The sequence below is a fragment of the Eulemur rufifrons genome, chromosome 4, assembly GCF_041146395.1.
Source record: "Eulemur rufifrons isolate Redbay chromosome 4, OSU_ERuf_1, whole genome shotgun sequence".
NCBI classification, from domain to species: Eukaryota; Metazoa; Chordata; class Mammalia; order Primates; family Lemuridae; genus Eulemur; species Eulemur rufifrons.
The window spans coordinates 41,216,599-41,235,438 of NC_090986.1; the positions used below are offsets into that span (position 1 = coordinate 41,216,599).

General features: G+C 38.1%; 1 protein-coding gene across 6 annotated transcripts in view; it reads right to left on the reverse strand.

Moving 5' to 3' along the window:
- LMO7 (LIM domain 7) overlaps window positions 1-18,840 on the reverse strand; it is a 194,396-nt gene that overhangs the window by 26,535 nt on the left and 149,021 nt on the right. For all 6 annotated transcript variants that reach the window (XM_069467663.1, XM_069467664.1, XM_069467668.1 and 3 more), the window contains 4 exons: window positions 13,073-13,190; window positions 10,868-11,010; window positions 9,171-9,603; window positions 7,194-7,502 (listed from right to left, as the gene is read on the reverse strand). In XM_069467663.1, coding sequence (XP_069323764.1) covers window positions 7,194-7,502; window positions 9,171-9,603; window positions 10,868-11,010; window positions 13,073-13,190 — 1,003 coding nt within the window. The remainder of the gene's footprint in view (window positions 1-7,193; window positions 7,503-9,170; window positions 9,604-10,867; window positions 11,011-13,072; window positions 13,191-18,840) is intronic.

Consider the following 18,840-nt stretch of genomic DNA (forward strand, 5'->3'; position numbering starts at 1 on the left):
AGACACGCAGAAGTTAAATGTTATAATGCTATTTATGTATTCATTTGTCTAGCATATATTTATTATTCTTTATAAGATGTAATATTTAGCACTTTGGGAAATAATGATGAATTAGGCATAATCCTTATTCTTAAGAAATAATTATTGACTCTAAAGTGGGTATGGGATTTTTTAAGCAATTAAAAAAACTGTAGCTAATAATATAGAAAAGTTTTCAGAAGAAAACCTTTTATAAAGCAGTTTAAATGTGGGAATCCAGATATAGTCATAACACTGGTCAATAATCACCTAATGAACAGCAATCTGAAAAATAAAACTCTGCTAAGAATAGAAAAAATTACTGGTTAGTTCTATTCCATAGCCAAACCACCATATACTTAAATTAGGGATGACTCAATGAAAATAAGTGGTCATCCTCACCACTCTCATGCAAAAGGAAAAAAAATGAATTAAAGCCAATAAAAGGTAAAAAATCTATTGCTATATAAGGAAGAGAGACAAATGATGGGTTAGAGATTCAAAATACTGATGCTCTTTAGCTTGAAGAATAAAAGACAGGATGTAGTTTTAATAAATAGTCTCAAACTACATAAAGAATACTTTGTGGGAGATGGTAAGTGAACATTATACTTTTCTACCAATATAGGGGAAAAGAAAATGAGCTTAAGCTATAGAGGAAAGAGTCTCACAATTATACCAGACCAGAAGAATTGTCCCACAAAGAGCTCTTCTTACCTCAGAAATAATTCTCTATTTGAACATACTAAATAAAATAGCAGATAACCACTTCTCTGACAGAGCTAACAGGGAAGACAGGCTCACTGAGGCTATAGGCTGGCAGACTGTTGTGTCAGTCCTTGGGATGATACACAGGCACAGAGGAATTGATCATCTGGGCAGTTACAGGTTCATTTCTGTAATAACCAGGTGACCTCCAGCATGTCACTGAGGTTGGTAGAGCCTTCTCTCTCATGAGGACACTGGTTTTCAGTTTCGGTTTTAAATAACCTAAAGATGAAAGTCTTACGTAGACCACCTCTCCCTTAAACCAATATACAGAAAGGATTAAAGCGGGTGGCCGTAGTTTCAAGGTAAGAGTCCCAGAGCCCCACTGGTGTGGCCTGCCCCTTATGGCAGCACTTGAAGCATCTCTGGGGAATCCTGGGGGCTTATATTAGATTATCCCTGAGACTTCTTGCAGGTGAACATATCTATAATTATATTCAAACATAAACTGTTCAACAATGACTTCAGATAGGATTTCTACTTCCTGATCTTTCTCTGCCAAGTGAGTATTCTGCAAAAGATCAGAGCTGTAGAACATGGTAATGAGAGAATTACCCTGGAACTGGATGGAACTGGGATATAAATTATTGGGGGAAACCTGGATTCTTGATGACTGATAATGAACTATCCAAGAGGTTTCGGTTGTCCATGACAGAAAAGATAAAATATAGTGATCTATCAACATCTCAGCATTTAAAATAAAAATTTCCCTCGAATGAGGTACAACTTGAACAGGAGTATACACTGAGAGCTCAGATTGCTTCCCCGACTGTCAGACTGATGAAACAGGACTACAAGACTCCGCTATTCTCCCCAAACTTTTTCAATTAGACAAATGTATTGAGTTAAAGAAAGCCTACTTGGTTTATAAAATTAACACTAAAAGTATATTTGGACTGTAAAATCAGGAGAAACAGAGGAAAAACATCATCTTTGAATTTATGTACATATGGTTCTTTAGTGTCTTTCTTTCAGAGTCTTATTGAGATGAGAACATGAAGTGAGTAGCTCTCAAATCATGGCCCTGCTCTGATACTAGAGCTACTTTCCTCCACCAAAGATGCATCTAAATCTTTCTCCATCCTCCATCCCACTCAATCCTCAATCCCAAGGCAGGTGGCACTCTCACCCCTACCCTTTTACACATCCCATCCCAAGCTTATCCTCTACCTACAAAATCCATCTTCAATCTGCTAGGCACTGCCAACTATTCTTGCTCTGGAGAAACAATCTTCTGAGGTCACCCACTATCCCAATTTCTCTTGCCTTTCCTCCCATCTCTCTGGCAACTGCTCAGTTTCATTAGCATGTTCCTCCTCTTTCTTTTCTATTTTCATTTTGTTGTTGTTCCATAGTCAGTCTCCCACCTTTTTGACTACATGCTTTCCTGAGTAACCTCATTCACTGCCATGTCTTGAACATGAGTCCAATTCCAAAATTAAATTCATTATCTTTCTCCCCAAACCTGTTCTTCCACCTCTTGTTTTTCACATCTTGGTTAATTGCATCACTTAGCTAATGAGTTGCTCAAGTTGGAAACACCAGGTTCTTTCTGGGTCTTTCTCCGTCCTCCCCACTGCTCCCTACTCCAATTCCAAACAGCAATCTCTATACCCCTACTCTCCAGCACACACACATACATTTAACAAAGTGTTATTGTGTCCACAATCCATAAGTCCACCCTGAATCACCCCATTCTTGCCATCCTCCCTCAGGTTTTCGTCTTAGTTCAGCCCACAATGTTCCCTAAATGCCTGTGGTCATCTCCTATTTGGGTCTTCTGCCTCCAGCCCTTCTTTTTGTCCATCTTTCACAAAGCTGCCAGAACTTTAGTTACAGAACATGCTGATTATTATATCACACCCTATGTTAAAAGGAGTTGGTAGCTCCTTACTGCCTGCTTGGTAGATTCTAAACTCTACATTTCAGTTCTGATAAGTTTCATATTTTTATTTTTATGGTCTAGAAGATATTTCAGTCCCTATTGCCTCTAAAATTCTAAAAACACAGCAAAGTTCAAATAAGTCAACATGTGGTGTCTTGGCTCTACATAAGGCAATCCTCAAATTTGAGTATATCCTAGTTCAAAAAATACATAGCGTCAGAGAAATTGCAGCTGTGATGTAAGCATTTCACCAGTCTGGGGTAGGTTACATAACTTCAAAATATCAAGAACTTTACTGGTAAAAATGGGGATAATACCACCTACTTTGCAAAGTTATTGGAAAGATTAAATGAATCATTTAAAAGGTGCCAAGGCACACATGATTGATGCCCAGTAATTGACTTCTTTTTCTCATGGAAACACGTTAAGTATAATACACTTGCTGGTTAAGCAGTTCCCAGATCAACTAAAGAAAATCCTATTTAATGCTCACATACTTAGCTCTAAAGCCAAGAAAACTCAGCAGTCAGCATTCAGTGAATATTTGCAGATCCAGGCACTGTGCTAAGATAGGCTTGCTTCCCGCCCTCATGGAGATTAGGGTTTAGCATAGGGGACAGGCAAGCAAAATGCACAGTATGAAACCAGGGTAAGGTAAGCCCTGGGTACTACTGAAAGGGGCACTTAAAATGGGGTTGGGATCACGAAATGGACATGGAAAAAGCTTCCTTCCTTCCGTATGTATCATCCCACTTTGGCATACTGCTTTTAAAAATCTGGAGCAGAGGCTCTGGAAGGTGGATCTGTATGGGGTTTGAGAGCACAGGGATCTGAAAGGACAGAAAATGGAAACCTGTAGGTAGACCGACTTGGGGAAAACTCATTCACTCCCCTTGCTTTGGGTCACCCCCAGAACGGCCCTGGAAGGCTGGACTGGCCAGGGAGGCAGAGGGAAAAGGCAAAAACCACAAGAGAAGGGGGGAAAGGGAAGAGGGAGGAATAAAACCCCCAGCTCAGCAATAGGGATGGAAAGGAAATTCCTGTGGGGAGAATTTAAATAAGGCCATATTAAGTTCTTTCTTTCATTATGCTTTTTCTTCTTTATGGCACAAGCCACCTTATTATCGAAATTCTGTGATAGGCTCCTAACTAGTTTCTACCTCCAGAATTATCTTCCCTAAAGTAATTCTATGGAACATCAAAGTGTTTAGACTCCTAAAACACCTTTCAATCTTAAAATTCCCATACTAAAGAACCAGTATGGACTCTAAGTTACCTGCTGGATCAAGTTCATACTTCAGCTTAGTAATTGAGGCCTTGAATGCAATTCAAGTCAGTCAATACCTACATGTCAATTATGTGTAAAGGCTGTGGAAGGCACAAAGTATCAGTTGAGGAGGCACACACCTATATACATGGAATAAGAAAGAATTCAGAGGGTGAAACTTTCAAGAGTGAAAAGTTCAATTCCAGACAGGAGGAGGTGATGTCTTGATTCATGAAGGAAGCAGTCCTCCTGGGCTTTGAAGGAACAATAGGACTTCAAAAGGCAGAGTTGTGTGAAATTAACATTTTCAAATGGGGGAAACGATAAGAACAAATATATATGATATGCTCAAAAAAGTATATGATGTGTCCAAGAAAAAGTAAGCAATCTTAACGTAGTTGGATTATCTCTCTTTCCCACAGCATAGTGTAATACAGGCAATCTAGAGTCACACTGCCTGGGTTCCAATCCTGCCTCCATCATTCAGTACTCTGTATAGCCTTGGACACATAACATGACTATTCTATGCCTCAATTTTCCCGATTATAAAATGAGGATAATGATAGTGCATCATTAGGATTGTTGATGACATCACAGCATTGCTACAGGATCAACTGAGATAATGCCTGGAGAAGCCTGGCTGGTATGTGGTGAGCACTCTGACGTTAGCTATCACTGCACTAAAGAGGGAGTCTGGGGCTAGGCAGGAGAGATGGCAGTGCTCCCTGAGTGCTATAAAATTCACTCAGCAAACCATACAGTGCCACTGGTGACTCTGGAGCAGAGAGATTACTGAATCCAGCCTGACATCAGGCAAGTTATCCTGATGGAGGTCTTGCGCAACACGCACAAACACCTGTGACTATTTACAAAGTATGTGCATTGATAGGGAAAGGGCCTGAATTAGGGGAGTGGAAGCTAGGATAGAAGGAATAACATCAAGGGAAATTCTGGAGGAAGAAATGAAAGAACATTACCAGCAAAAGTAAGGTAAGAAAGCTAAGAAAGACAACCTGAAGAATGCCACCAAGACATCTAGATGTTCAGCCACACCCTATTTTTGATTTTGCTGTTCTCTGCACACCTGGAGTTATAGAGTTTGAATGGGAATTTGGAGGGCTATTTCAGAATACCCTATACATATTGCTGATCAGCCTTTTTATGCATTTGCATCCTTCTTTCAAGTCAGTGAGCTCCTTTTCAAAAACAAAGGCAAGGTGGTACTGTATAAGCTACTTCCCTAGTAGCACAGAAATGGACATGCCAAGCATCAGAGATAGGTAAGTCACCATGTGAAATATACCATGTTGAAGAATTCCAATGGCCCCAGTGGTTTAAATAAAGCCTAGTTTTTCTTGGTAGAATATGATTCCTAGTTTGGTGACAAAGGACCATAAATCCATTAATGATGAAAGCTGAAAGAGTACCACATTAATTTAGGCTCCTCTAAACTGCAATAACCTGGGACACACCCATGTGCCACACTTAGCCTCTTTTCCTTAATCCAAGGATTAGTCAGATGCCACCCTGAGGGAGGTACCCACACCTGATGTGCAACGCAGTAATCAGGCTGTTTGTTGAATTTGCTATTTGAAAAGGTGAAGGCAAACATACATGTTCATAAAAAGAAAAGACAACTTGTTTCTGCTTTTATTATTCACCCACTAGCACCTTTTGTTCCCCAAGTATAACACGGGCTATTGGTCTCAACCATTGAGACTTATAATGATTATAGATTTCTAATTTTCTAAAAATGTGACAATAACTCACAACTAATTATCTTATCAAGCTGAAAAAATTGTTTTTAGATATATGTTTGTAAATACGACTGGAAGAAACTGAAAGAAATATACCTAGATCTTAACAATCATCATTTCTAAATGATGGAATTATCAAGTGATTTTTATTATTTATACTTTCCTGCATTTCCAAACTTTCTAAAGCACAGAGTTCCTTATAATCAGAGAATAAACAGTTTAAACTTTTCCTATACAAGTAAAATTCCAATAATACTAAATAAATATGCTATATCATATTATTTCACATGTTATTTCATGTGTAACTCAGGTTAAGGTATATAATTGATGTTTTGCAAGGCAACAGGGAATTCTAGAACAAGCCAAACAACCACAAAAGCTCCTCCACGCTAAGGGGTTCATACAGTTATCAAATTGCCTAACAACGGTTCTTCTAAAAGAGAGAAGCTTTCTGTTTGCTAAACAAAGACTTTTAGTATGCTTTACATGTAGGCCCAAAATACCATTTATTAACTGATAATTCTCTGAAAAGGCATTTATTAGGATTTTAATAAAAACTACAATTGTCTCCAGTCATTCTTCATCTGATGGTATATTTTGTTTGGACGCCAAATTTTAAGGAACACAATTATCATATTGCAACTAAGCCTCAATATTCTCAACAAGAGATAAGGAGCCATCCAAAATTCTAGACATTCTAAAGTATTAATTAGCATTAAAATTCACTGGAGGCCAGGCACAGTGGCTCATGCCTGTAATCCTAGCACTTTGGGAGGCCAAGGTAGGAGGATCACTTGAGGCCAGGAGTTCAAGACCAGCTTGGGCAATAGCGAGACCTTGTCTCTAAAAAAATAAAAATAAAAAATTAGCTGGGTGTGGTGGCACATGCCTGTAGTTCCAGTTACTTGGGAGGCTGAGGAAAGAGGATCACTTGAGCCCAGAAGTTTGAGGTTGCAGTGAGCTACGATGATACCACTGCATTCCAGCCTGGGCAACAGAGTAAGACTCTGTCTCCAAAAAAAAAAAAAAAAGTCACTATAATGTTAAGCTGACAGAAATGGAAATATCATGTCCCCAGAGGCCAGCACCTACCATGTGCATCAATTTCTCATTGTGGCCAGTTAATTCTCCTGGGAAGGGGATTTTATTACCCACATGTGTGCTAGATCTGCAGCTAAAACCTTTCAGTGACTCCCGCACCTGCAACCTGGTACTACAGGGCACGGGTAGCATGAGGCAAGAGCCAATGAAAAGTGGAATAGAGAAAACACCAGCCGAACACCAAGGAGACTGGTCCATAAAGTTTCTCTATACACTTACCACAAGAGTTATCTGATCTATAAACTCAGAGTTGGAAGAGACCTACTTTCTCCAAGATCTGTTAAAAATAAACTGCAATATCATTTTTCACATTATCAGCCCAGATTCTAATGCGTAGAGGCTTTCAGATTTAAATATGTAAGTGTCTGAGCCATGGATGATAAAGATCCAAACTCACCTGTGATCTTGGGACCTCTCTTTGGGGCGAGTTTCCCCCTTCTCCCGATTCAGACATTAAATCGAGGCCAGATAGTGAAGACAGTGTGGCTTTAGAAGTGGCAGCCTGGTCTTGGGAAAGAGATGAGAAGGAGGGTGTAGGAGAGGGCAACCTTATCACATCTTCGGCTGCTGCTGCTGCCTCCTTCTGGCTCGATGAGCTCGTGGCAAGCTGGCTGGCTTCAAGGTGTTGTGCGGAGGTACTGACTGAATTGGTTTGAGTTCTCTTAATGCCTTCGACATCTCCATTATACTTCCAAGCATCATCCATCTAAGTAAGAAAACATTTTAAGCTTGATATACTGTTACCTTCATTTCTGTTTTAAAACTTATTAAATTAATATTTTTAAAATATGAAAATAACTAACATAGCTCCCACAATAAAATAACTGTTGCTAAAAAGTTTGGAGTATGGTCTTTGTCCTTCACACCGTCAGATATACACATGTAGTGGCAAGAATTGTTTTCACGAAAGTATTCATATTATATAAAGACTTCTGAAACTTGTTTTGCTCACTTATATCACTCCTGGTCAACAGAACTCTAAACCAGTCCCTTCAATTGCTGAATATGCCATAGTATGGACATCAACAATTTATTCATTTAATGTACATTTAAAGTTGTTTAAATTTTCCGCCACTTTCAAAAATATTGCAACAAATACCCATGTATCTTTATAATTGGCACTTTTGTTTTTATAGCACAGATTTATAAAAGTAGGCTTGCTGGAACAAAAGTTTTATGTATATAATTTCCAAAAAAAAAAAAATAATAATTGTAACAACACACTCCCAAGGTAACACATAAGAATGCCTGTTTCTCTGCATCCTTGCTGACACTAGGCGTCTACAACGTTTCAAATATTTATCAATATGATGGGTAAAGAGTCGTACACCTCATTCTTGCTCTGATGAAGCTGAACATGCTTCTGTGTGCTTTAAGTGATCAGCCATTTAAATTGCTTCTCCCTTGAATTGGCCACTGGTTTTCTATATCCATTTTTCTAGTGTTTATCTTTTCCTTACCAATTTGTAGAAATATTTTGTATCTTAGAGATATTATACTTCATCTATATTTTGGTAATATTTCTCTGAGTCTATAAATTGTCTTTTTACTAGATTAATGGTATCTGCCATATAATTTTTATATGTGAAACATGTCTATATTTTCCTTACTATAATGGTCAGGAGTTTCCTGGCTAGTGTAGGTAGGCTTCTCTCACCCCAAATACTCAATTTTTTATATTTTCTCTTTTAGGTTTCAGGATTGTACATTAGCAGAGCTAAAAGGAATTTGAACATTAATTTTAAAACCATATTGTTTCCTTTCACATAATTCAGATGAACATACCCACTGTCAGATATGTGGTACCACTTCATTCTCAGGAATAATGCATCAATATTCTATTATCCTTCAAAATCCTTATATATAGAAATGCATATATTTGAACAATAAGATACATTTTAATACTTATATTCAAATATTTCAAGTTCTCACGAAGTGGGAAATCAGGAAAAAGCAATTTTCTCAATTTTCAGAAAATTAACCTGAAAATATTTAAGTTAAACCATATGAAATTAATGTTTTGTATGTCAAAAAGAAACCACTGGCAACTTCATATTGTTCAACCAAATACTTCATAAAAGCTATATTTGGAAAAATATTTACACTAAGAAATAACGCTATGCCTTATATCTTATTCATTCTTTAAAATGTGTTAACCCTACTTTCAAAGAATTTAAAGTTTAATACATTCTGCATCATTTCTATATCTTAAGCATTACATTTCCATTGAATCTAAATTGGCATAAAATGGAATTGGCTTAGATATAAGTTATGTACATATTACATATCAAGTTTATATAACTCCAACCTCTGCATACATTCACCAACATTTTGCTCTTCAGAACAGACTAACTGAACTAGAAACATTTTTTACCGTGTAGGATCTGGGGAGTGATGAGATTCCCCTTGACTGAGAGCCAAAAGGTCTCGGTGTGACCACAGATGTTAACCTGGCTGTATCAGTTTTCTGGTAACTTCTAGGGAGGGAAGCTGAAACATGAGTCGACGCCATTTGTGTGCTCAGTGAACGCTGAGCAGACAAAGAGGCTGGGTGTTGCTCTTCCGCCAGGCTTTTAGAAGGAAGGTGAATTTCAGCTGTTATATTGTCCTCTCTTTTTGTAAAAGTTGTAGAATCTTCTTTAGGAATTTCTGTAGGATAAGTTGCTCCCTTGTCTTCCACTCTCTCACTCTGGTAACTTGCTTCTGACATAGTCAGTATAGAGGGTAGGTTTTCTTCATTCAGTACATCATCATAAGAATACATTCTCCTCCTTGGTGTGATTGTAGACTTTTCCTTTTGGGATTCCCTTAGCAAAAAGAAACACACCATCATCATAGAGTTACAAATTTTGACACACAGAGGTGGACAGTAATTAACATAGAAATTGGACTCAGAATAAAAATACTGACTTCACACAATAATCAACACAACACTAATGGAAGATTAAAGCATATATTTATTTTTTAATGCCAAAACCAAGGTTATAAGAACTTGACTGTTTTACTAAAGAAGCTTTCAAATACTTCACAGGGATTTTTTTATGGTAAAGAGATTTTAATAAGAAAATAAGGAAATTTTAATAAGGGATTATTCACAAAAATTTATAACTCTCTCATATTTAAAACGCTATAATACAATTGACAACCAATTTCAACATTCCAAAGTTGTGGATTCCTTGACACCATCGTGAGTTTTTTTGCTACATAAAGTCTATAATAATTTAATAAAATAAAAGACTACAACAGACTCTGGCTTTTGTTAAGATCAAGTAAGTATACTATTTCCTACAGCTTGACAGAATTTACATGGATAATTATTACAGATTAAAAGTCACCATTCATACTTATAGAAAAGTTCATGAAGCATCCTCATTTCTCCCATTTAGAAAGAAGTACCTACCTCCAAAGCAAACTGAATTGTGTTTAAGTGAATGAAACTGTGTTTCTCCTTGGCTTTTAGGGCACAAAAGGAGCTTTGTTTAATTTCACCTGGCAGCATATTTCCTTTTGACATTATTCTAAAAGCATATTTGCCCTCTCTCTAACCTGTAAATATCCTAGGGTTTCACATAGTAACTACCTTATAGGAAAGTTTAAATTTGACCTTTATACTATTATGTTGCAATACAAAGAATAAACTCCACATACTCATGTTTATATAAACTTCCTTTAAAATATAATCTGAATTGTACCACTAAACATGAAAAAGAACTTTGGTATGTTTTACACAATTTAGTTAAAAGTGACAGCTGATTTCATTAGACTATTCCATTCCTAAATTCACTTTAAAAGAGTAAATAGTATATTTTCTGTATCAAATACAGCCAGCACCAACCACTTCTGCATGTGAATGCACAACGTAAAAAGAAATAATGCATATCCTATTTTAAGTACTCATTTCTTCGGTTACTCTAAGTCACTATTTCAGTAATACTTGAGCAAAATCCTGAACGTTTTACTGCATATTTGGTTAAAGTTTAACATTGGTGAGCACTTATGTCATACTATACTTACACAAAAATATCTAACAATGGCATCTCCAACCATGAGATGCATTCATAGTCTTATTACCTGTCCTGCAGCATTTCCTTAAACGTCTTAGAGGTTCTCTCGGACTTCTCAAGCGCCTGCTTTTCAATTTCTTCCCTCTCTTCTTTTTTCTTCTGCAGATCTGAAGTGTAACTTTTTCGACGATCTTTCCATTTTGCAAGGTCCTGACAGAAAATCACATCAGCACGGGCATACCTGAATTTCTACACACCCTTTCTAGCAGCGACAGCACACCGGAGTATCCTATTACATCACTGAAACTGTTCACTTCAACTTGATGCCAAGGTGCCCTAATTTTGCTTTTTATAGCCAGCGTTTCTGTACCAAGCCTTTATCTCATGTGTCTGCCTGGCAAACCTGACCTAATAAGATAGACCCCATTTTTGTTTTCCCAGAAAGTGCCTGCCTCCTTGCCCACTTCACAAAGAATGCTAAATGCTTGTAATTAGGTGCCGGTTAGATGGATCAGGAACTGTTTCAAATTCATTTTCATCTCACTCCCAAAACCTGGCTGTTATGTGAAACGACATGTTTCACTGGTAAGATCGAAACAGAAACATGATTGTAATGAGTAAGTACAGATGCACAGCCCATCTTTCATTTAACAAGCACAAACTCAAGCCCTACTTTGAAGCCATCCCAGTGCTCGGGACTGTAAATACACAGAGGAATAAAATGTGGGTCTCCTTGAGGAGCTCTGAGTCTAGAAGGGAGAGACAGATATGCACGTAGAAGTTCAGTAATAAGCACGACAGAGAGAGTGGGGGGATCTGAAGGAGAGCATGGTCAATTGCATGGGAGAGTGGCGGGTCCGAAGGAGAGAATGGTCAATTCCACCTCGGGCAGGAGAGAGTTTATTTGGAAAGGCTTTACCAGGGAGGTGAGACCCAAGTATGTGACTTCAGAAGGGTTAAGTCCACAAAAATTGGGACATTAAGGAATATCTTGCAGAAACAAGCCAACCATATCCCCAGGAAAATAAGTCTAACCTAGTTGGGTGACCCTACAATCAACCTAATTCAGCTTTTCAATTGTCCCTAGCAATGTAGGCTAGCTCTGACACCCAGAGCTGTAAGACATTTTGGAAGGTACAAACTTCTCTGTCTCTAAAATAGAGAAATGCCATGCTAAGAATTGATAGTGGCATTCCAGCCCAAACAGAAGCATATTCAATGTCTCAGACTAAACTGAACCTCACCCCAGGGCATACAAAGTAAGTTTGGTTTATACCCTTTGGGAGTCCACAGATCCACTCCTGCTTTAAAAACAGCCTGAAACCCTATAAACTATTTCCAGAGAGAACAAAAGGAGCGTGCATTTAGTCCCATAGGATAACTACCATGAATTTTCATCTGAATTAACCTAATGGATAACCCCTCAATATTTATTTTCATACCAAAAAATTCACCATGTATCTTGACCAAATGACACTGAATTACTGTTTCTTTACAATTAAATTGAGTTCCCAATTAAAAGCACTAGAATTTAAAAATTTAGCCAAGGCAGGGGTTTCTTCTTCATTTCATAAACTTTAATTCCTTTGAAAATTAAGATTTACTATAGCCGGCCCTTGTGTTCATGTTACCACTCAACTCTTACCATAGAGTTGTCCTCAAACTCCTTTGGGTTTGCTCTGTACAATAGTTTATCCATTGTGTTTCTCTATATTCCTTCCGTTTATAACAATCTATTCAAAAAAAGTCAAGCTTTTTTCTTCAGGATCAAAACTAAAGATCGAGTCTACATCTATACAAACACCTGGATACATGTCAGCCTTATGAAAATACCTAATTTTGATTCATATTAAATAATGACTTCTTCAGCCAAAATATTACTCTGGGTCATACTACTTATTTCTCTCCAAATCTCCTTAATTAACTCTTAAGAACTCTTTTCCTTTCTCCCTATTGATGCCAAGATCTGTGCTAGATCCTGCCTCTCTTCTACCCCTAAACTTTGGCAAGGTCTTTTCCCATCTTAAGCATAACTAATATTCAAATCCCAAATTCAACCACCAAAATAAGTAAACAAGTTAACAATACTGCCAGGAAGCATCTTTATTTATTAGAAGATAAACATCCTATTATATTTTTTACAATGGCCTTTAAAATATACAACAGTAATAGGCCAAAAAAGTTTTAAACTCTTTGTAAAGGATACTGACTTTCTTTTAAGAGAAGCAAAGTCAAATACTCTCTCCCCTCTCCCATCCTAAAGAATACTCACATCCTGCCATTTCTGATCTTGTTCTTTTAATTGTGATTTTATTTTCTGCATCTCCTCGTAACGCAGCTGACGCAAGTTCTGAACATCCTCTGCGCTGACATCACTCATGGACTTACTCCTACAACAAGAATACCCATGGTTACCAAAGTTCACATGACCAGACGTAGGGGTAAAACTGGAAGGTTGGACTTATATTTGGAAATTCCACCTAAATTTCTGCTGTACTAACTAGACGCTTCAGTGATAGTATCACAGAAGTAGCACTACAAAGATAAATGGTGTTTTTTTCCAAAACGCAGAAACAAGAGCCTTGCACTCAATTTAAGTGTGAATTTTTTTTTCACAAAATGGTTAGATTAACTTTGCACAAGTCTGATAAAACATAATCTAGTGTTCATATTTACAGACATCAATGCATAAAAGGATTACTTTAGAAAATAATTATCAGTCACACTAGAATCATCTCTATTTCTCTACCTCCCTCAAAGATAAGCTGTTGAGATTTGGCTGCCTTTTCTGTGCACTTATTAAATAATTTAATGATTACCTGATATTTTCTCCTGAAGTTCAATACCATGAATAAATGTGCTGCTGCTTCTCAAAGATTCTGTAAGATCTGCCCCACCACTGCACTGGACTTGTTCTCAAAGCACCACTGGTAGCTTCTAACTGCCTGTCATAACTACCTCTCTAGTCTTTTTTAAAAATTAAGACAGCTTTCATGCATTCAACTTGTAACACCTCCCTGAGGATATAGTGAGGTTTAGCTCTTGAAGAGCACAATCTACAGTAGAAACCAGTGAACAGAGTGGGGTGTTGGACACAGGCACTATATGCTGTTTACGCGCACACACCAGGGGTTGGGAAACTATACCAGAGGAGAAAGGGAGAAGACGACCTGAGGACAGTCTCTGGGAAGGAGAGAGGTTAGGTCTGAGTATTCAGGAACTGGCAGAAATGAGAGAGAGAGACAGCTTTTGAAGGTAAGATACCCCAAATGCGCTCTCCTATAGATCTGCCATACTACACTGCTAATTTTACTTCACTGTAATTGACTATACTTTTAGTTATTTAAGTAACTAACTCTACATCTTCTTCTTGGGCACCTAAACCCTGCCTTCCTCAATATTTTGCCATCACATTTTTCATATTACACTTGTTGTTACCTAGCTCAGAAATTCAGTTATAACTTCCATGAAAATGACTCTCAAATCTACAGCTCAGGACCAGCCCCTCCTTTGAATCATTTCCAATTGCTACTTGAATAAACATTTCTGCATGGATATCTCCTAGGCACTTTAATTGTAAAAGTACCAACTGAAATAATATCTAGAAGGGATTTTGTGAACCATACCTCACTAAAACACATGGTTATTGTTGATTTAGCTAAGCTCGATCTTGTCCCCAAACCTGCTTTTCCTCTTGTGGTTGTTAATGTTGTTCCCTGCCCTTCGATCATCCACATTTGAAACTTAAGAACCATTTTTCACCTTTGTTTTCTCCTACTCCCCACTTTCAGTTAGTTATCAAGTCCTCTCATTTAGCGTCTCTTTCTTTCCATCTTTACTGCCAATACCCTAGATCAGAGTACAGTCAACTCTTACCTGGACTTCCAAAATAGCTTCATAAAGTATCACCGAGTCTCCAGGGCCAGTGGAGGTCCTTCCTCAGCTGTTCCCTCCATGTCAAAAGCCCTTCACCAGAATATATACCTTTTTAAATGCCATTCCTTCCTTAGGATCCCTGCTAGACTAAACTCTGGTTGGGTACATACAACTTTTTATGCATTCTCCACTTAGAAGTCTATCAGGTATTTCAAACTTAAATTGATACAGACTAAAAACATGGTTGTTCACTCCACAACCTGGTCATCTCAGTAAAAGTCAACTCCATCCTTCCCCACTTCAGGTCACAAATCTTGGAGTCACCCTGGATCCCTCTCTTTTTCTCACATCATAACTGATCCCATTAGTAAATCCTGTCACACTACCTTCTAAATAAATCTAGGACAAAACCACTTCTCGCTGCCTCCACCATTTCACACCCTAAGCCAAGCATCTCCTACCTGGATTATTATGATTACAATAATCACATCCCATCTCCCACCTGGATTACAATGGCAATCTCCCTGCTTTTTTGGACATCCCGTCCAACAGCATATTCTGAACACAACAGCCAGAGAGATCCTTTCAGACTATGCTCGGATTATGGATGCCTCTACTCAGCACCTACCACTTTCCTCTCATCTCACTGGAGTTAAAAGCAGGTTCTTCCAAGGCCGACCTCACCTGGTCCCTCCCTCCCTCCATGCTCATTCACACCAGGCTCCCACTTGCTCTGTTCCAGCTATGCGGCTTCCTGGTTCTGCTCAAACCACTTGCCGCTCCCACTGCTCTTCAATCTATCGGGAATGCTCTCCATACAAATATCCACATGGCGTTTCCTTCGCTTCCAGGCATCTGCTTAAATGTTCCCTCGGTGTTTCTTTCCCTGACCACCCTACAAGAAACAGTGAACACCCCTCTTCCCTGGCTCACCCTCCTCCTTACCCTTTTACCTCTATGGCATTTATTGCCATCTGAAGTGTGTATTTGTTTACATATCACTTGCCTTGCCCTGTAAGATTATAAAGAAGGAATTTTCACTGATTTATTTGCTGGCATATCAGCTGTGCCTAAGAGAGCCCAGCCCATGGTCAGTGCTCAGTAAGTGTGTTAAATTAATGATCTATATAATATTCTACCACTTTGATAAAGTCCTCCTAGCTCTTCCATAGTAAAAGTGGTCTGTCCCTTCTTTCAATTCCACTAACGCTTTAGCTATACTTTTTTTTTTTTTTTTTTTTTTGGGGATTTTTATTTTTATAGATTAAGGAGTTACATATGCAGTTTTGTTATGTGGATACAGTGCATAGTTACGGAGTCTGGGCTTATAATGTAACCATCACCTGAGTTACATATGATGTACCCCATTGAGTAATTTCTTATAGCTATACTTTTTTCATAGTACTTAACCCTCAGCCTTACGTTATATATAGTGCACACATACATGTACACGTTTAGCTGATCTTCCTCACAAGTCATATGTTGCTTAGGAGGAAAACACATTAACACAGCACAAGCCATGAAGGATATACTCATTTAATATCTGTGGTAAGAATGAGGTAGGTTTTGCCATATTTGATTAAGCAAAATATACTATACTTGAAGTGTTTCCAATTCCTTTTGAGAGATTATTACCACTATCCAAAGTTCTATAAAGAAAAATTTATAGGATTTATTAAGGAATATTAAGGAATAAATTATATACAGATAATATGTGAGGAAATACATGAATATATAGGGATCTATTGGTGTAATATATCTAACTAGGTATGACTACATATAAAACTGATTTGTGTGACTTTGAGATCATAAATTCACTTAAATCATACTGCAAAGAATAAAGCTATTTGAGCTAACACTACAGTGGACTCAGTAAGGAGAGGCAGGAAAAAATTTTCAGGACTAAGGAACAACGGGAATCTAGACACGTGAGGTTATGTAAATTCCAGAACAAAAATGGAAATACTAATATTTTAATAATCTTTTGCTGAAAGGAAGGCTACATGGTCTGGACTGGCCCAAAACCTCCCAGGGGTGCACTTCTAGTCCTCATCCTCCTGCACTATGAAATGTTAACGTGTCTGCCCACGAAACGTGCTCATCAAGGGTAGAGGCTACATCCTTCTCTTGTGCACCCCAGCACTGAGCAGAGCCTGGCTCACAGGAGGTCCTTAGTATGAACAAAGTGAGCCAAATACAATTTGGAGTAGACAAGTCCCTGTGTACGGCAGGCATGTGAGCTCAATTTGTTTCCTAGTGTGTATAAAATCATCCCCATAGAGCCAGAGCACACTCCATGGCAGGCTGAGCCAGGCACGGGAACCAGGCAGGAGGGGAGGGCTCCAGGCCCAGCTGTGGCACCAGTTTTCACCACAACCTAACACATATCAGTTCACCTCTGAGCTTCAGTCCCTCATCTGCTAAGTGAGGAAGGGATTATTATGAGAATTGGATATGGTTGTGTTGATGGCATTTTTAAAACCATTTGGTGCGGGGGGTATACCAATTCTTATAAAAGCAAACATGATTGCATGGGATCTCCCAAAAGCTCTCTCTCCAAGAGATTTCAAATCAGAGAGGTCACGATAAAACCTAGAACTTTTTGGAGTACAGGAATCTCTCAGCCAGATCATGAAGAATTCTTTCCTTCCTTATCAGCATTAACAGCATAATATTTATTCCGTGAGTTTACTGTGTGCCGGCAACACCATCAAGCAGTCTACGTGGACTATCTCACGAGGCAAAGCCCTAGTCCGGTTCTACCACTCACCAGTTATATGCCCTTGGGCAAGCTGCAATGTTTGTTTCTCTTTCTCCACCTCTCTAAAATGCAGATAACACCTACATGTCTATCTACTTCACAGAATCGAGATAAGCACCAAAGATAGCGTCAGGAAAATTATTTGGGAAAACTATGAAAGACTGCACAGCTCTAGTGCATTTTATTGAATGAGGGGCTATTTGCTGGCAAATCACATCATGATTCTCTTACAATTCATTTACCTGCTTCTTATACAGACAATATCAAATAGGGGTGTGTAAAAAAAAAAAATGAAAAAAAATTTACCTGCTTCGCTTGTATTTTCTTATTTGGTAAGGCTTCAACTTAGAACCGCATTTGGATATTTTTCCAAAAAATACAAACATCCTGTCTTTTCAGTTGAAAAGAATTTTTCAAATAGCATTTAAGGGGAAGGTAGGAAGAAAAGGGATGTTTAAGGAAGAAGGTGTCAATCACAGAAACAAGATCACTAAGTCTTATTTTCTTCTCCCACCATGCAGATCACCTACTATGGTCCTGGCACTTTTTGGTTGGCGTTATGGTGTTTCATTTTATAATGCAATTTCAGGAACTTTACAGAGGAATACCTAAGGAGTAAGGGATCAAGAAGAACGAACCTGTGGCAAATTTTCCCAAATACAAAAACCACTGATAGCTTTGCACAGCTAATAGAAATTCCAGGATACTAACTTAAAGGTCCCCAACTTTCAGAGGGAGATGTGAATGTGTTTATTTATGTGCCTCTAAGTATTAATATATTTTCATTAGGTACTATAGAAATTCTCTGAAGAGCAATTAATGCTAAAACCTGGGTACAAGGCTTTCGAATTACCATAAACTAGAATAAGGCACTGTAATGAGGATTTTTGATTGGTAGATTTATAGTCTAAACCAGAGTTTCTCACTAGTAGCTCTACTGACATTTTGGGGCCAGAAAATTATTTGTACAGGGAACCCACCTGTATATTATATGATCTTTAGCAGCAACCCTGGCTGTGAAGGTGCTAGTAGATGCCTGTAGCACACACACCCCCACCTGCCCAGTTAGGATAATAAAAAATGTCTCCGGATATTATCAATATCTCCTGCAGGGAAAAAATTCCCAGAAAGTAACTCATATCAGCTTTATTTTCCCTTCCTTTTTGCTATCTTATATGTCTTTATAATTCTAAAGATTCTTTTAGCCAAAGCTATAAGTGAAATACCGGTGTCTGAGTTGTCTTTCATTACAACTTCATCTTGAATCAGTATTCATTTCCTGTTGATACTGGCAGCAGATTCAATGGCTTAATCACACTACAAGATTATTTCTATATAGCCTTACAACACATTTGTGTCATTAATAGCATCTGCCAAAGAAAAAACCCACATTTTCAAATTTC